This window comes from Saimiri boliviensis, chromosome 1 (assembly GCF_048565385.1).
Source record: "Saimiri boliviensis isolate mSaiBol1 chromosome 1, mSaiBol1.pri, whole genome shotgun sequence".
NCBI lineage: Eukaryota > Metazoa > Chordata > Mammalia > Primates > Cebidae > Saimiri > Saimiri boliviensis.
In genome coordinates, this window is record NC_133449.1 from 140,930,892 (window position 1) to 140,948,693 (window position 17,802).

At 50.6% G+C, this 17,802-nt stretch overlaps 1 protein-coding gene across 4 annotated transcripts in view; it reads right to left on the reverse strand.

The window, feature by feature from the left end:
* Nucleotides 1-17,015, reverse strand: part of SPG7 (SPG7 matrix AAA peptidase subunit, paraplegin) — a 48,117-nt gene extending 31,102 nt beyond the window's left edge. Inside the window, exons 1-3 of one of the 4 annotated variants that reach the window (XR_012519036.1) lie at nucleotides 16,790-17,009; nucleotides 13,672-13,774; nucleotides 9,772-9,855 (exon numbers count right to left, since the gene is read on the reverse strand). Coding sequence is in view for 3 of the 4 variants with exons in the window: in XM_039460274.2 (XP_039316208.2) it covers nucleotides 9,772-9,855; nucleotides 13,672-13,774; nucleotides 16,790-16,972 (370 nt within the window). In the remaining variant the exon portion in view is untranslated. Of the gene's footprint in view, nucleotides 1-9,771; nucleotides 9,856-13,671; nucleotides 13,775-16,025; nucleotides 16,731-16,789 lie in introns of those variants that run through there. The other 3 variants (XM_039460274.2, XM_010332533.3, XM_039460275.2) reach the window with 3 other exon arrangements.
* Between the last annotated feature and the right edge of the window lie 787 nt (nucleotides 17,016-17,802).

The following is a 17,802-nucleotide window of genomic DNA, read 5'->3' on the forward strand; positions in this document are numbered from 1 at the left end:
GTGCATATCCCATGTACCACCTTCCTTTCCAACAATAAGTTTAGAGGAATTCAAACAATATTTAAATTAGTTTAAAAATATAAAATGAGAGGCCGGGCGCGGTGGCTCAAGCCTGTAATCCCAGCACTTTGGGAGGCCGAGGCGGGTGGATCACGAGGTCGAGAGATCGAGACCATCCCGGTCAACATAGTGAAACCCCGTCTCTACTAAAAATACAAAAAATTAGCTGGGCATGGTGGCACGTGCCTGTAATCCCAGCTACTCAGGAGGCTGAGGCAGGAGAATTGCCTGAACCCAGGAGGCGGAGGTTGCGGTGAGCCGAGATCGCGCCATTGCACTCCAGCCTGGGTAACAAGAGCGAAACTCTGTCTCAAAAAAAAAAAAAAAAAAAAAAAAAAAAAAATATATATATATATAAAATGAGGCTGGGCACAGTGGCTCACACCTGTAATCCCAGCACTTTGGGAGGCCGAGGCAGGTGGATCATGAGGTCAGAAGATTGAGACCATCCCAGCCATGGTGAAACCCTGTCTCTACTAAAATACAAAAACTTATCTGGGCGTGGTGTCGTGCACCTGTAGTCCTAGCTACTCAGGAGGCTGAGGCAGGGGAATCACTTGAATCTGGGAGACGGAGGTTGCAGTGAGCCAAGATTGTGCCACTGCACTTCAGCCTGGCAAAACAGCAAGATTCTGTCTCAAAAAAAAAAAAAATAAATAAAAAAGAGAAAAATACAAAATGAGGCTGGGCGCAGTGGCTCATGCCTGTAATCCCAGCACTTTGGGAGGACAAGGCAGGCGGATCATGAGGTCAAGAAATCGAGACCATCCTAGCTAACATGGTGAAACACCTGTCTCTACTAAAATACAAAAATTAGCTGGGAATGGTGGTGCCTGCCTGTAGTCCCAGCTACTCGGGAGGCTGAGGCAGGAGAATTGCTTGAATCCAGGAGGCGGAGGTTGCAGAGATCGCACCACTGCACTCCAGCCTGGCGCCTGGCGACAAAGTAAAACTTTCTCAAAAAACCAAAAAAAAAAAAAAAAAAAAAAAAAAAAAAGAAACCTACTGAAAAGGTTTGTCAAATAATTGCTTTGAAAATATGAAGGTACATTTTAGATATCACTGTGTCTTGTTATAACAGATTCTAATAGTGTACTTAATACTTAAAGCTGATTATTTATAAAGACAATTTTATAAATCCTACCACTTATTTTAGAGAGCAAATTTATGTTCTCAGTTGAGTATCTAATTATTACTTAACTACAAACTGTTTTCTACTAGAAACATGGGAGAAATAACTGTGAAACTGCGAGAAATAACTTCCCAAAAGCTACTCTAGCTGTCCCAGAGGGAGGACCCAGAACCACGGCCCACGTTTCTCCTTCAGAAGCTCTGTGACCACAGCAACTGTCCCATTTTCTTTTTTTTCTTTTTGTTGCCATAGATCTCACTCTGTCACCCAGACTGGAGTGCAGTAGTGCAATCAAGGCTCATTGCAGCCTTGACCTCCTAGGTTCAAGTGATCCTCCCACTTCAGCCTCCTGAGTAGCTGGGAATACAGGTGCACACCACTGTGCCCTGCTAATCTTTTAAATTTAGTAGAACATGAGGTCTCACTATGTTACCCAAGCTGGTCTCAAACGACTGAGGGCAGATGATCCTCCCACCTCAGCCTCCCAAAGTGCTAGGATTACAGGAATTAGCCACGGCGCCTGGCCAAAGGATTTCTAATAAAAGTAAAATGTTAACTTGGATTTCGTCTCCATTTGTGTCACTAACATGTAACCCTTCTCCAGCGAGGGGCAGCCAGGCATGTTAATTCATAGGCTGTGAGACCCAGGCAGGCACTTCGTCTCACTGCGTCAGGGAACAGGATCTGCCCAACATGGTGCTGAGGCCACACAGCCCTTGGGAGAGTCTAACTCCATCATGCCACCTTCTTCTGAAGCTCCTGAGGCTAAAACAGTTTAGCTGTTCAGTGAGTCCTCTCCGGCCTCTGGGGCCTCCTCAGTGGCAGGAAGGATGCCAACAGAGCACCCAGGACGCAGGACCACAGAGAGGCCTCTTCCAGCCACGAGTCAAGGCACTGCAGGAGAAATCCACTGTACTCCGTGATCACACACGGGCGGATGACCTAAAGAGAACCAGGCCAAGCAGGGTCCTCAAACAGGCCCTGCACAAGTTCTGGGGTTCTGCACTGGTGTAGATCAGTACAGCCCTGTCTGAGAACTGCGTGGCAGGTAGGATCAAGAGCCGTAAACAGCATTTCGCTTAACTCAAAATCCCAGCTCTGAAACTTTCACCTAAGGAAATGAACCTTAAGAAATTCTGAGGGCCGGGTGCGGTGGCTCAAGCCTGTAATCCCAGCACTTTGGGAGGCCGAGGCAGGTGAATCACACGGACAAGAGATTGAGACCATCCTGGTCAACATGGTGAAACCCCGTCTCTACTTAAAAAAAAAAAAAAAAAAAAAAATTAGCTGGGCATGGCGGCGCGTGCCTGTAATCCCAGCTACTCAGGAGGCTGAGGCAGGAGAATTGCCTGAAACCAGGAGGCGGAGGTTGCGGTGAGCCGAGATCATGCCATTGCACTCCAGCCTGGGTAACAAGAGCGAAACTCCGTCTCAAAAAAAAAAAAAAGAAAGAAAGAAAGAAATTCTGGCCAGGTGCGGTGGCTCACGCTTGTCATCCCAGCACTCTGAGAGGCTGAGGCGGGTGCATCACCTGAGGTCAGGAGTTTTAGACCAGCCTGGCCAACACGGTGAAACCCTGTTGCTACTCAAAATAAAAAAAATTAGCCAGGTGTGGTGGCATGCATCTGTAATCCCAGTTACTTGAGAGGCTGAGGCAGGAGAATCGCTTAAACCTGGGAGGTAGAGGTTGCAGTGAGCCGAGACTGTACCACTGCACTCCAGCCTGGGTGACAGAGCATGACTCTCTCCCCAACCCCCAAAAAAGTCAAAAAACAAATTTAGCTGGGCATGGTGGCATGTGCCTGTGGTCTCAGTTATTCAGGAAGCTGAGATGGAAGAATTAATAAAAAACAAGAACCCTCACAAGATCCTTGAGGTTAACAGATGAAACTGAATCTGATGCTGAGATTCTCAACAGAAGGTGACATTCAAACACTCTAGGGGCCAGGGGGCAGTGACTCACGCCTGTAATCCTAGCACTTTGGGAGGCTGAGGCAAGTAGATCACCTGAGGTCAGGAGTTCAAGACCAGTGTGAGCAACATGATGAATTTTGCTGAAAACCCCGTCTCTGCTAAAAATACAAAAATCAGCCATGCGTGGTGGCAGGCGCCTGTAATCCCAACTACTTGGGAGGCTGAGGCAGAAGAACTGCTTGAACCTGGGAGGCGCAGGCTGCACTGAGCTGAGATTGCACCACTGTACTCCAGCCTGGGTGACAGAGGGAGATTCTGTCTCATAACAGAAAAATAAAACAAAACAAACAAACAAAAAACACTCTAGGTATAAAAGGCACTTCCTCTGTCTGGAAGACCCTCCACCTCCTTCCCATTAAGTCCTTAAGTTGTCCACCCCAAGCCTCCAGAGCATCCTTCCATGGAGCTGCCCGATGTGCCTCTTACCGCCACGCCTTCAGCATTGTGGCCATTTGTGCCTGCGCACCCAGTGCTGCAGGCGCCTTCCACCCGTGTGCCTCCAGGATGGTTCCTCAGGACATTTTGACGAGCCGCAAGCTCAGAGAGAGCTGGGGGTGCAGCCTGAGTTCCTGCTGCCTGTGCTTCTGAGGCAGTGCTGCCGCGGCGCTCAGGAAACACACCTGCCTCCTGAGCCTTACTGCACAGCGGCGGACAGCAGCCTGCAGGACCACTGGCAAGTTTTGCTGCCAAAATTCCTCTTCCAGGAAAAAAAATGTCAATTGTTGAGAATTAGATATTATGATCAATAACTCACCTGAGTCATCTAAAAATGGCTGATACCACTGAGTCTCAAGGAAGCAGCCACAGGGGCCACACCAGGCTTTGCACACCTGGAAACCGCCCCTGCAGACAGCAGTCCGAGTGCCACAGCTGAACCTGACAGACGAAAGGCATGGGGGAGCAGGGGTTCCACCATGAGCAGTCATGCCTCACAGTGCAGGGGCCTTCTCCACAGGAAGCTGCGTGAAAATGTGACCAGTTGCTTTGTTTCTGGTTAAGTTTCTGACTGTGAAGTAACTGTAGCTTCACATGTAGTTGTAAGAAAGGGGACAGAGGCCGGGCGCGGTGGCTCAAGCCTGTAATCCCAGCACTTTGGGAGGCCGAGGCGGGTGGATCACGAGGTCGACAGATCGAGACCATCCTGGTCAACATGGTGAAACCCTGTCTCTACTAAAAGTGCAAAAAATTAGCTGGGCATGGTGGCGCGTGCCTGTAATCCCAGCTACTCAGGAGGCTGAGGCAGGAGAATTGCCTGAGCCCAGGAGGCGGAGGTTGCGGTGAGCCGAGATCGCGCCATTGCACTCCAGCCTGGGTAACAAGAGTGAAACTCCGTCTCAAAAAAAAAAAAGGGGACAGAGCAATGCCTTGTCCACCTGCTTCCAGTGGACACATCTGGCAAGCGAGGACCAGATCCGAGCCAGGCTCTCCCACCACAACAGTCCTCCAAGCTCCTGGGCCACCCCGTGACACACGCGCAGTGTGTGCGTTCATGTACCCACCACAGCCAAGGCGGGCAACGGCCCAACCACAGGATCCCTCGGCTGTCTCCCTCCCCATCCTTGGCCCCTCGCAACCACAAATCTCTGTTCCATCTCTGTAACTTCTGCCTTCAGAGAATGCTCCATAGAAAACCGAAAACCATACGGAATGGGATCTTTTGGGCCTGGCTTTTTTCACCTGGCATAATTCCTTCCAGCTTCCCCCAAGTTACCAGTGAGTGGTATAAGAGACGAAATTGGCCGGGCACGGTGGGTAAAGCCTGTAATCCCAGCACTTTGGGAGGCCGAGTCGGGTGGATCACGAGGTCTAGAGATCGAGACCATCCTGGTCAACATGGTGAAACCCCGTCTCTACTAAAAATACAAAAAAAAAAAATCAGCTGGGCATGGTGGCACGTGCCTATAATCCCAGCTACTCAGGAGGCTGAGGCAGCAGAATTGCCTGAACCCAGGAGGCGGAGGTTGCGGTGAGCCGAGATCGTGCCATTGCACTCCAGCCTGGGTAACTAGAGCGAAACTCCGTCTCAAAAAAAAAAAAAAAAAAAAAAAAAAAAAAAAGAGACGAAATTGAATCTGACCCTCAGATTCCAACCAACTGCTTTTTGGGCAACCACTACTTACAATTATCCTGTGCAGCTGGCAAAGCTGTTTCTAGGCCATGTTCAATACTGCTCTTTCATTTAAGGAGGAGCCAGAGAATCTTCATGCACACAGACGTGACGAGGTTCAGCACCCGACCATGAAGGAGGCCTGACCGAGGGCCAGGACTGCGGTGTGCGTGCCTGACGGAGTCAGCGGTCCTGAAAACCCACACAAACCAACCCCCCTCAACTACAGCAGAAGGCCCAATGGAAACCCAGGGTAGGTTCTCAAAAGAAAGATTCTTTGGCTCAGTAAATAACGATCCTCTAATGCAAACTTAACAGACATTATTTTCTAAAAGCAAGCTACAATTCAACCAAAAACTGAATAAACTAAGACACTCAGAGGAAGAGACACACGAGTCAGCCACTTGCAGCCTCACCCATAAGCAGCTGAAAACCAAGGAGAGTAAAGGGCATGACGACTCCTGCTCTGCCTGCCCTCCTGCACGCACACCAAGGCACCTGCCAGTGCAGCTGCAGCTACGATTTCCCTGGATAAGCACCTACAGCATGCCAAGAGTGATCACCAGGAGGCTGCCATGCCATTCCTTCCAGGAATCAGAGTTGTTAGTGGAGCCAAGCATGTCCCTGAGTAACCATAACACAACACACCAGGCTGAATGCAAAATCTGCCCAGGCCACAAAATCCTTCCCTCTTCTGACAGGTGACCTTTGAGCAACATCGGAGTGAGTTGCACATGTACACTTAACACGTGCATTTTCTTCCACCTCTGTTACCCCTGAGACAAGGAGACCAGCCCCTCGGCCTCCTCCTCAGCCCACTCAAAGTGAAGGCCCCGAGAATGAAGACCTTTATGTTGTGGGGCCTTAACAAATAGGGAATTAGACCAGGCGCAGTGGCTCTAGCCTGTAATCCCAGCACTTTGTGAGGCCAAGGCAAATGGATCACAAGGCCAGGAGTTCAAGACCAGCCTGGCCAACATGGTGAAACCCTGTGTCTACTAAAAATACAAAAATTAGCCAGACGTGGTGGCGGGCATCTGTAATCCAAGGTACTTGGGAGGCTGAGGCAGGAGAATCACTTGAACCTGGGAGTCGGAGGTTGCAGTCAGCATAATGCCACTGCACTCCACCCTGGACAGTGAGACTCCATCTCAAAAAATAAGTATGGCCGGGCGCGGTGGCTCAAGCCTCTAATCCCAGCATTTTGGGAGGCCGAGGCGGGTCGATCACGAGGTCAAGAGATCGAGACCATCCTGGTCCACATGGTGAAACCCCGTCTCTCCTAAAAATACAAAAAATTAGCTGGGCATGGTGGCGCGTGCCTGTAGTCCCAGCTACTCAGGAGGCTGAGGCAGGAGAATTGCCTGAACCCAGGAGGCGAAGGTTGCGGTTGGCCAAGATCGTGCCATTGCACTCCAGCCTGGGTAATAAGAGCGAAACTCCGTCTCAAAAAGAAAAAATAAATAAATAAAAATAAATATGGGACCAGGCGCGGTGGCTCAAGCCTGTAATCCCAGCACTTTGGGAGGCCGAGGCAGGAGGATCACGAGGTCAAGAGATCGAGACCATCCTGGTCCACATGGTGAAACCATGTCTCTCCTAAAAATACAAAAAATTAGCTGGGCAAGGTGGCGCGTGCCTGTAGTCCCAGCTACTCAGGAGGCTGAGGCAGGAGAATTGCCTGAACCCAGGAGGCGGAGGTTGCGGTGAGTCGAGATCATGCCACTGCACTCCAACCTGGGTAACAAGAGCGAAACTCGGTCTCAAAATAAATAAATAAATACGGCCGGGCACAGTGCCTCACACCTGTAATCCCAGGACTACGAAAGGCCCAGGGAGGCAGATCATCTGAGGTTGCAAGTATGAGACTAGCCTCACCAACATGGAGAAGCCCCGTCTTTACTAAAAATACAAAATTACCCGGGCATGGTGGCACATGCCTGTAATCCCAGCTACTTGGGAGGCTGAGACAGGAGAATTGCTTGAACCGGGAGGTGGAGGTTGCAGTGAGCTGAGATCACACCACTGCACTCCGGACAGGGAGACAGACTGAAACTGTGGCACACAAAAAAAAAAAAAAAAGAAAAAAGAAAAAAAAAGTTGAAGGACACACTTTAATGAAATGCTGAAGAATACAGAAGAGTCCTGAAATCCATTCAGAACAATTACATATGAAGATTCAAAAATCTTTCAAAAGGTAGTTCTGAGTGGCTGTAGGCATTGACACTGTAAAACCAACAGTGAAGCTGAGGATGAGCCTGAAGCCAGAAACATCTAAACTGAATCCAACCAAGAAAGACTGGTGTCCTTTCCCGCAGTCACAACCTCCCCTCGAGAGCCCAGCAGCGAGCATCACAGCTCCTCTCACAGAGGGTAAAGGTGTCCCAAGCCCTGGGAAATGCAGCGTCTCACCCAAAATCAAACAACCAGGATGGCACTCCTGAAATAAACTCCCGCTAAACTCCACATTCACAATAATTGATCTTCCCAGGGCTGAACTCTCATCTCCACATCCTGAAAACCTTTCTGAAAAGCAACATGGGAAAAAAGTCCTCATGACAGCACCCGACTCAGCTTCCAAGGCCATGGCACCGTTCTAGAAAGACAAGCTCTAATGAGCAGCTGACTTCTGGTGAGAGGCCTCAAGGATGCAGAAGCAGAGCATTTCTGAAGCTGACTTCCACCCTTGTGCCCTTTGGGGCAGTGATTCTAAGCATGGCTGGCCTCTAGAGCCTTAGGATCACCCTCCTCCAGACTCTGCTTCCCCAGAAGCACAAGAGTCCCTGGACAGGGGGGCCACTTCCTGAAGACAGCACCCCACAGAAGACCCAGTACAAAGCAGGTGTGGAATGGTCTTGAGGGAACCTCAGCTCCTCAAGTGCAGATGGGGGGTAACAGCAACATGGCTACTTTGGGAAGACGATGAAATGAGATGATGTATGTAATCACTTGCTGTGGCGCCAGGCAAACTCTAATCATTTGTAGTGGTTAGCATTTCCGTTATTCTTATTATCACCTATAGGCAGCTAAAAGCAAAACACCAGCTTTTCTCTTAGAGCTCTCGGAAACTTGATCAGTTCAGTTTGGACTTTTACCTCTGTAGCTCCCTCACCCTTCACACCATCAAGTGAGTCCTAATTCCAGAGCAGAAACAAGATTTAAGATTGCAGAATGGGCCGGGCGCAGTGGCTCAAGCCTGTAATCCCAGCACTTTGGGAGGCCGAGACGGGTGGATCACAAGGTCGAGAGATCGAGACCAACCTGGTCAACATGGTGAAACCCCATCTCTACTAAAAATACAAAAAATTAGCTGGGCATGGTGGCGCATGCCTATAATCCCAGCTACTCAGGAGGCTGAGGCAGGAGAATTGCCTGAACCCAGGAGGCGGAGGTTGCGGTGAGCCGAGATCGTGCCATTGCACTCCAGCCTGGGTAACAAGAGCGAAACTCCGTCTCAAAAAAAAAAAAAAAAAAAAAGATTGCAGAATGTTCTTAGATCTCACAAGTGAGGCAGCTGTGAACTGGGGCAGAGACTCACTGGCACATGGTGCTGGCTCTTACAGTGGACAAGAATCCATTCCAATAATTGTGCCATCACGGCCACACACGGTGCCAGCCTCTCCTCCTCCGACTTCTCTAGGGGCTGCTTCCCAAGCCCAATGGCGGTGGCAACGTTAACCATGTGTGTATGGAAGTGGGTTTAGCCGAGTTCTGGTCCCTTCTACCACCCGTAGAACCAGATCTGAGCAGATCTGAGATTCCTGCTTTCTGTGCAGAGGTTGAAATGACCTGCCATCAGATATTCCTGAACACAACACAGAGAGGCAGGTGCCCCGAGAGGCATTTCTAGAGGAGGAAGCGCAAAGGACCCAGCAATTGCGTGTTCAGTGAAGGGTGGGCAAATGTGCAGAGTGCAAGGCAAGCCCAGGTGTGTGAGCTCTCCCTACGCTGCTTCTTTCTGAGATGGTCTTGCTCTGCTGCCCAGGCTGGAGTGCAGTGGTATGATCATAGCTCATGAGCAAGGAGTCTACCTGACAACACAGATTTCCAGTGAGAGGCCTCAAAGGCCCACAAATAAACCATTTCTGAAGCTGACTTCAATCCATATATCCCTTGAGGCTGTCAATCTGAGGCTGAGCCTCTAACTCCTGCGCTCAAGTGATCCCACCTCAGCCTCCTCAGTAGCTACGACTACAGGTGCGCCAGGCGAATTATTTTGTTTTCTTTTTCTTTCTGTATAGACAGGGTCTTTTTAAACTTTTATTTTATTTTAATTTGTAGGGAGACAGGGTCTGGCTCTGTGGCCTGAGCTGATTTCAAACTCCCAGCCACCAGTGTTTCTTAAACCTGGGTCTCCCAAAGGGCTTTGATTACAGGTGTGAGCCACTGCACCCGGCCCATCTCCCCACTTTCAAGACTGGCTTCACTTTGCCAAGAGAACAGAGATGTGAAGACAGGCAGAGGCAGCCACCGACTGAAGAGCAGCAGAAGAGCATACCTTCGTCCTCTTGAGGCGTCTTCCCCTCTGACTTCTCCTTATTATTCTGCTTCATCCTTGAGGTGTTAAAATAGTAAGTGCCACCTGTAATAGAGAAAGGATTTAACAGCTGAGGTTTGCAGCTACAGGGGAGACACACAGAACAGCATATTCGGAAATAATCAAGGCAAAACACAACCCATCTGAAAAAGCCTACTTCCAGCCATTAGGTTTACAAATTTAAAATAAAGCATTACCTGTATCACTTCATCCAGTATTTACTAATTACAGAATAATAAACTATTTTAACTTATGAAATTAAGTATCTTTGCCGTTTAAACTGGCTAATGTAAGTTGGGTGCCATGGCTCACACTCGTAATCCCAGCACTTTGGGAGGCTGAGGCAGGTGGGTCATGAGGTCAAGAGATTGAGACCATCCTGACTAACATGGTGAAACCCCGTCTCTACTAAAAATACAAAAATTAGCTGGGCATGGTGGTGAGTGCCTGTAATCCCAGCTGCTCGGGAGGCTGAGGCAGGAGAATTGCTTGAACCCAGGAGGCGGAGGTTGCGGTGAGCCGAGATCGTGCCATTGCACTCCAGCCTGGGTAACAAGAGTGAAATTCCATCTAAAAAAAAAAAAAAAAAAAAAAAAAAAAAAAAATTGGCTAATAAAAATAGTTGTGAGCTGGGCACAGTGGCTCAAGCCTGTAATCCCAGCACTTTGGGAGGCTGAGGCGGGTGGATCACAAGGTCAAGAGATCGAGACCATCCTGGTCAACATGGTGAAATCCTGTCTCTACTAAAAATACAAAAAATTAGCTGGGCATGGTGGCGCGTGCATGTAGTCCCAGCTACTCAGGAGGCTGAGGCAGAATTGCCTGAACCCAGGAGGCAGAGGTTGCGGTGAGCCGAGATTGCACCATTGCACTCCAGCCTGGATAACAAGAGAGAAACTCCATCTCAAAAAAATAAATAAAATAAAAATAAAAATAGTTGTGAACACAGATTTGGGAAAATATCAAGGGTGTTACAGCAGAATCCCTTTAACATACAAAGTTTCTTTAAATGAACCTCATCAAACGGCTCACGCCTGTCAGCCCAGCACTTTGAGAGGCTGAGGCAGGTGGGTCACCTCAGGTTGGCCACCTCAGCCCAGGCAACATCATTTTAGTAGAGAAACTCCATCTCTACTAAAATTATAGTAATTAGCCAGGTGAGCTGCAGTCCCAGCTACTCAGGAGGCTAAGGCAGGAGAATCACTCGAACCCTGGAGGCGTAGGTTGAAGTGAGCTGAGATGGAGCCACTGCATTCCAGCCTGGGGGACAGAGCAAGATTTAGTCTCAAAAAAAAAAAAAAAAAAAAAAAAAAAAGGCACAAGAGGCTTCCAGACAAGTGGCAACAGCAGCAGCCCAGCCACCACCACCGAGAGGCTGGCATGACACTCCACACACAGGCTCTGTCTGGCCCAAAGTATGAACAAATCAGCGTTTACAAATCCCAGCACTTTGGTAGGCCAAGGCAGGAGGATGGCTTGAACCCAACAATTCAAGACCAGGTTGGGCAACATGGCAAAACCTTGTCTCTCAAAAAAAAAAAAAAAAGGCAAGGTGCAGCGGCTAATGCCTGTTATCACAGCACTCTGGGATGCTGAGGAGAGTGCATCATGAGGTCAGTAGTTCAAGACCAGCCTGGCCTAGATGATGAAACCCTGTCTTTGCCAAAAATACAAAAATTAGCCCGGTGTGGTGGCACATGCCTGTAATCCCAGCTACTTGGGAGGCTGAGGCAGGAGAACCGCTTGAAATGGGACCTGGGAGGCAGAGGTTGCAGTGAGCTGAGATCATGCCACTGCATTTCAGCCTGGTCTACAGAGCAAGACTGTCTCAAAAAAGAAAAGAAAAGAAAAAAAGAGTAGCTGGACGTGGTATTACACACCTGCAGTCCCAGCTACTCAGGAGGCTGCAGTGAGTGGAGACTGCACCTGGGCAGCAGGGTGAGACCCTATCTCCATAATAAAAAAATTAATAAAAATGGGGAAAGATTTTTCACAACCGTGACCTGAAATGTAACTTTCTTCACAAACACACGAGCAGGTTCACCAATGAAACGACCCTGGTTGCAGCTTGAAGAGGGCTCAAGTGTGGGCTTCCTGTCTCACAGCCATGGTACCAGTGGGCTGAGGCTAAACACTGACAGCAGATGGGCAGGCTGCGGCTGGACGGCCCATCATTGGGCACAGCACTCTCCCTACGTATGTGTTGGCACCCGGCTGCTTAATGTCAATTAGGAGCAGAAATGTTTTACTTTTTCCCTGTCCCAACTGCATAAAGGGGAGAGTAAAATAAAGGGGTGAGGTGTCAGTCCTTCAGGTTCTTTAACCTAGAGTCAAGAGAGACCAGAGAATGTCACAAGTTTTCATTAAATGATTTATTCAAAAGCCAATTATCTGCAGGGTACTTTTAGTGATTGTCTGGATATAAAACATCTGATGACACTTTGTAGAGGTGTACTAAACATTCTTGCAGCTGACTACATAACATGAAAAACCTTTTTCAAGTTGCCCAATTATTACGATATACCAGAATTAAAAAAAAAAAAAAAAAAAAAAAAAAAAAAGGACAACTTGGGCCGGGTGCGGTAACTCATGCCAGTAATCCTAGCACTTTCGGAGGCTGAGATGGGCGGATCACATGATCAGGAGATTGAGACTATCCTGGCCAACATGGTGAAACCCCCTCTCTACTAAAAATACAAAAATTAGCTAGGTACAATGGCATGTTCCTGTAGTCCCAGCTACTTGAGAGGCTGAGGCAAGAGAATTGCTTGAACCAGGGAGCTGGAGGTTATAGTGAGCCGAGATCATACCACAGCACTCTAGCCTGGGCAGCAGAAGCAAAACTCCCTCTCAAACAAAACAAAACAAAACAAAAAAAGACTGGCAGGGTGGCTCATGCCTGTAATGGAATCCCAGCACTTTGTAAGGATGAGGTGGGTGGATCATGAGGTCAAGTCAAGACGAGCCTCCCCAAGATGGTGAAACCCCATCTCTACTAAAAATACAAAAATTAGCCAGTTGTGGTGGCAGGCACGTATAATCCCAGCTACTAAGCAGGCTGAGACAGAGAACTACTTGAACCCAGGAGGCAGAGGTTGCAGTGAGCTAAGATCATGCCACTACACTCCAGCCTGGGTGACATAGCGTGACTTTATCTCAAAAAACAAAAAAAAAAGACTACTAGGCCATGTGCAATGGCTCATGCCTGTAATCTCAACACTGTGGACGGCCAAGGCAGGCTGACTGCTTGAGTCCAGGAGTTCAAGACCAGCCTGGGAAATGTGGCAAAGCCCCATATCCACAAAAAAAAAAAAAAAATGTAGCTAGTTGCAGTGGTGTGTGGCTGTAGGCCTGGCTATTCAGAAGGTTGAGGTGGGAGGATCACTTACGCTCAAGAGGCCAAGGCTCTGCAGCCAGGGAGTAAGGAAGTAAAGAGATCCCTTCCGGCCTGGACAGCAAAGTAAAACCTTGTCTCTAGAAAAAAGTAAAATATTAGCCGAGTGTGATGGCATGTGCCTTTAGTCCTAGCTACTCTGGAAGCAGACGTGGGAGGATCACTTGAGCCCAGGAGTTCTAGGCTGTAGTGAGCTCTGATCACACACCTGCACTGCACTCCCACCTGTGCAACAGAGCAAAGTCCCCTCTCTAAAACAAAACAAAAAAGAAAACAGTATCTGCCTTGTCACTTCCGTATTTTTTTGTTTAGAGACAGGGTCTCACTATGTGATCCAGGCTGGAGTACAGTAGCAGCATCAGCCCTGAACTCCTACGCTCAGGCAATTTTCCTGTCTCAGCCTCCCAAGTAGCTGGGATATACGCCTGCAAAGTCATGCTCAGCTGCTTCTTTCAACAGATACATACCTAAAAGTTGCCACAGTCTGACCGGATTCTGAAGTAAATGTTGTTTCAATAAAAATCCGTTGATCCCTTCAAAGGTAGGGGTTAGCAGTCGCAATTTTAAGCTCTGAAAAAAAAAATCCCAATACCAGAGGTCACACCAACATAACAAAATACCAAAGCAACACGGACTAAAAATCTTTTTTTTTTTTTTTTTTTTTTTTTTTTTTTTAAAAAGAGACGGGGTTTCAGGCCAGGCGCCGTGGCTCAAGCCTGTAATCCCAGCACTTTGGGAGGCCGAGGCGGGTGGATCACGAGGTCAAGAGATCGAGACCATCCTGGTCAACATGGTGAAACCCCGTCTCTACTAAAAATACAAAAAATTAGCTGGGCTTGGTGGCGTGTGCCTGTAATCCCAGCTACTCAGGAGGCTGAGGCAGGAGAATTGCCTGAACCCAGGAGGCGGAGGTTGCGGTGAGCCGAGATCGCGCCATTGCACTCCAACCTGGGTAACAAGAGTGAAACTCCGTCTTAAAAAAAAAAAAAAGAGACGGGGTTTCACCATGTTGGCCAGACTGGTCTCGAACTTCTGACCTCAGGTGATCCGCCCGCCTCGGCCTCCCAAAGTGCTGGGATTACCGGCTTCAGCCACTGCGTCCAGCCTAAAAATCATTTTTAGAAGTTCAAACATATAATTATTTGTAATATCTAAATTGTCCTGAAATATGAGGTAATAGTCTAAGCAGTATTTCAAAGCTTTAGGGTAACATCAAAATGTTGGAAGCAAGCAAACAGGTTAAAATACAGTAGGTGGCCAGGCGCCCTGGCTCCCACATGTAATCCCAGAACTTTGGGAGGCTGAGATGAGTGGATCACCTGAGGTCAGGAGTTCAAGACCAGACTGGCCATGACGGTGAAACTTGAGATCTACTAAAAACACAAAAATTAGCCAGGTGTGTTGGGAGACACCTGTAATCTCAGCTACTCAGGAAGCTGAGGCAGGAAAATTGCTTGAAATCTGGGAGGGGAGCTTGCAGTGAGCCTAGATGGCGCCACTGCACTGCAGCCTGGGAGACAAATCAAGACTCCCTCTCAAAAAAACAAAAACACCATAGCAGTGGTCAGGAATGGTGGCTCAGGCCTGTGGGAGACTAAGGTGGGAGCGCTGCTTGAGCTCAAGACTTCAAGATCAGCCTGGGCAACATGGGGAAACCCTACCTCTACAAAAAAAGCCTGTGTGCACCTGTAGTCCCAGCTACTGAGGAAGTGGCTGAAACGGGAGGACTGCTTGGGCCCAGGAAGCAGAGGCTTCAGTGAGCCATCATCCGGCCACTGCACTCCAGCCTGGGTGACAGAATGAGACCCTGTCTCAAAAAAAAGGAAAAAAGCAAACAAAACACTGCTATTCCATGGCTTGAAGCTTCTACAGGGGGAAGGGACCAGCCCAGCTCTCCAAAGGTCACAGGGGCTGCGAAGACCCGGTGCTCCTGCTGTCACCACAGAGTGGCTCCTTGCAGAACATTTCCAGGTACTAAACCAGTTAACAAGTATGTATTTTCAGCAACCTCCTTTCAAGATAAACATTTTCCCATTTAAATGTGTTTTAAGGCCGGGCGCGGTGGCTCAAGCCTGTAATCCCAGCACTTTGGGAGGCCGAGGCGGGTGGATCACAAGGTCGAGAGATCGAGACCAACCTGGTCAACATGGTGAAACCCCATCTCTACTAAAAATACAAAAAATCAGCTGGGCATGGTGGCGCGTGCCTGTAATCCCAGCTACTCAGGAGGCTGAGGCAGGAGAATTGCCTGAACCCAGGAGGCGGAGGTTGCGGTGAGCCGAGATTGCGCCATTGCACTCCAGCCTGGGTAACAAGAGCGAAACTCCGTCTCAAAAAAAAAAAAAATATACGTTTTAAGTTCTAAAGATCAGTAGCAAAGCTAGGCAACATTGGGAGACCCCCATATCTTCAAAAAAATACAAAAGTTAGAGAGGTGTGGTGGCCCGTGCCTCGCTAAGGCCTTTCACATCAGGAGGCTGAGGTAAGAGAATCACTGGAGTCTGAAGGTCGAGGCCACAGTGAGCCGTGATAGCACTACTGCATTCCAGCCTGGGCGACAGAGCCAGACTCTGTCTCAGAAATAACTAAATAAATAGCAACCGAAAATGTGTGGGCTAAGCTCCCAGGAAAGGGATAGGAGAAAAAGCATCAGGCCAAAAGGTCAAGACTCAGGGTCTGGTTTTCGAAAGGAGATGGGATCCTTCGCAGAACTTGAAACAAGGCTTCCCCACAGGGGGTGTTCAATGACTTTTTATCAGTATCGTGCCAAACCACAACAGCAAAGTGCAACTACAGGGTTTCTGCGCACACAGAAACTTACTGGGCCGCGCACTCGGCACTGTGCACCCTAACTGGAAGGCGCTGGAATTTCTAGAGACTGAATCCAGCCACAGGTGCAGACCGCAAATAAGCGATCCGCCGGAAACTGTAACGTACTGGATTCCACTTTAAAAGGCGAAGCAGGGCAAGGAGCGGCGGCTCACGCCTGTAATCCCATCACTTTGGGAAGCCCAGGCAGGCGGATCACTTGAGGTCACGAGATTAACCTTGGCTAGCATAGTAAAACTCCGTCTCTACTAAAAACGCAAAAAAATTAGCCGGCCGTGTGGCGCGCGCCTGTAGGTACCAGCTCCTCCAGAGGCTGAGAAGAATCGCTTGAACCCGCAAGGCAGAGGATGCAGTGAGCCGAGATCAAGCCACTGCACTCCAGCCTGAACAAACAAACAAACAAACAAAAACCCCAGGCAGATAGGCGGAAAATATCCAAACACAACATAAGAGTTGGCAAAGCTCAAGCCGAGGCCTGCGCGGATCCCAGTCCTGCCCCTTCCCGACCCGTCCAGCGCCCACGCTCCAGGGCCCGAACGGCCGCTCTGCGCCAAGGTCCGCTCCCCGCTCCCCTCAAGGCGCCTTCCCGACGCCGAGGGGCCGCAGCTGGAGGACCCGCGGGCCCACGGGCGCAGGCTCCCCAGCCACAGGGGTCAGGCTGCCTCCGACGCCGACCCGCCTGGCGCGGCCTTCCGTAGCAGGTCGTCGCAAAAAGGGCGGGACGGGAGGTGGGGCCCGGACGCCGCAGGGATTTACCTGTACGGCTTGGCCTCCAGCCTCAGCGAGGCCCCCCGGAGGCCTGCTAACCAAGTACGGCCGCCGCTTCCCGGACCCCGCGGGGTACCCTGGACTCCAGGCCGGGCCTGGGCCCCAGAGCCGCCCAGGACCCGGACCTGGGCACCGGCGAAGGGCGCGGAGCAGCAGCAGCGCAGCCGCCATGTTGGTCTGGAAGCCGCGCCTGCGCGAGCCGCGGGGCGCCTGCGCGGAAAGGGGACGGGCAGGTGGGCGGTGCCTATCGGGCGCCTGCGCAGCGGGTGCCTCCTGCCCCAGCCCGCAGCTCCGGCCGGGCTCTGTCGCAGCTGCCCGAGGCCCTGCAGCGCGGGGGCCGTTTGCTAGGAGGCCCTGGCCGCCCTGTTTGTTTCTGACGCCCGCCTTGTATGTCCGGGGCCGAGCGGGTGAATCACTGGCCGGGTCGCGGCTGCGTGGTCGCGCTCCGCCCGCGTCGAGGGACCGCCCGCACGGACAGCCTTGGTCTCCCGCAGGGCTCCGCAACGGGCGCGGGCGGACGTTGCGGGCCCGAATCCCGCCTGCGAGGAGAGGCCGGCGTGGGAGGCCTGGCGTCGGGAGGGCCCCTTCCGGGTGAGGAGCGCAGGAAGGGGGCGGCTTTCCCGCTTCTGGAGCAGCCGGAGCACGAGAACCGGAGTTGCAGCCGACGCCGGAAGGCGGCCCTGGCCGAGGCGGGCCCTGAGGCGGGAGAGCGCGGCGTGGCCCGGCTGGAGCCCGCAGAGCTCTGAGCCGAGCGCCGGGGCAGTCCCCTCCGACCGATGCACCTCGGAGGCGCTTCAAGTCCCCGTCCTGCCTCGGGAGTCCGGTCAGGGTTTGCCCCGGGCGCTGCGCGAGCCCAGCATGGGAAGCAGGGAAGAAGGCTCTGTTCTATTCGGGGTCCGCACTCCAGGCCCGGGCAGGGTCCCTCGTGGGCTCCCAGGCGCGCGGGTCCGTCTGCCGTTAGGTCCCGACCTGACGCCAGGAGGTGACAAGCTTGTTGAGTA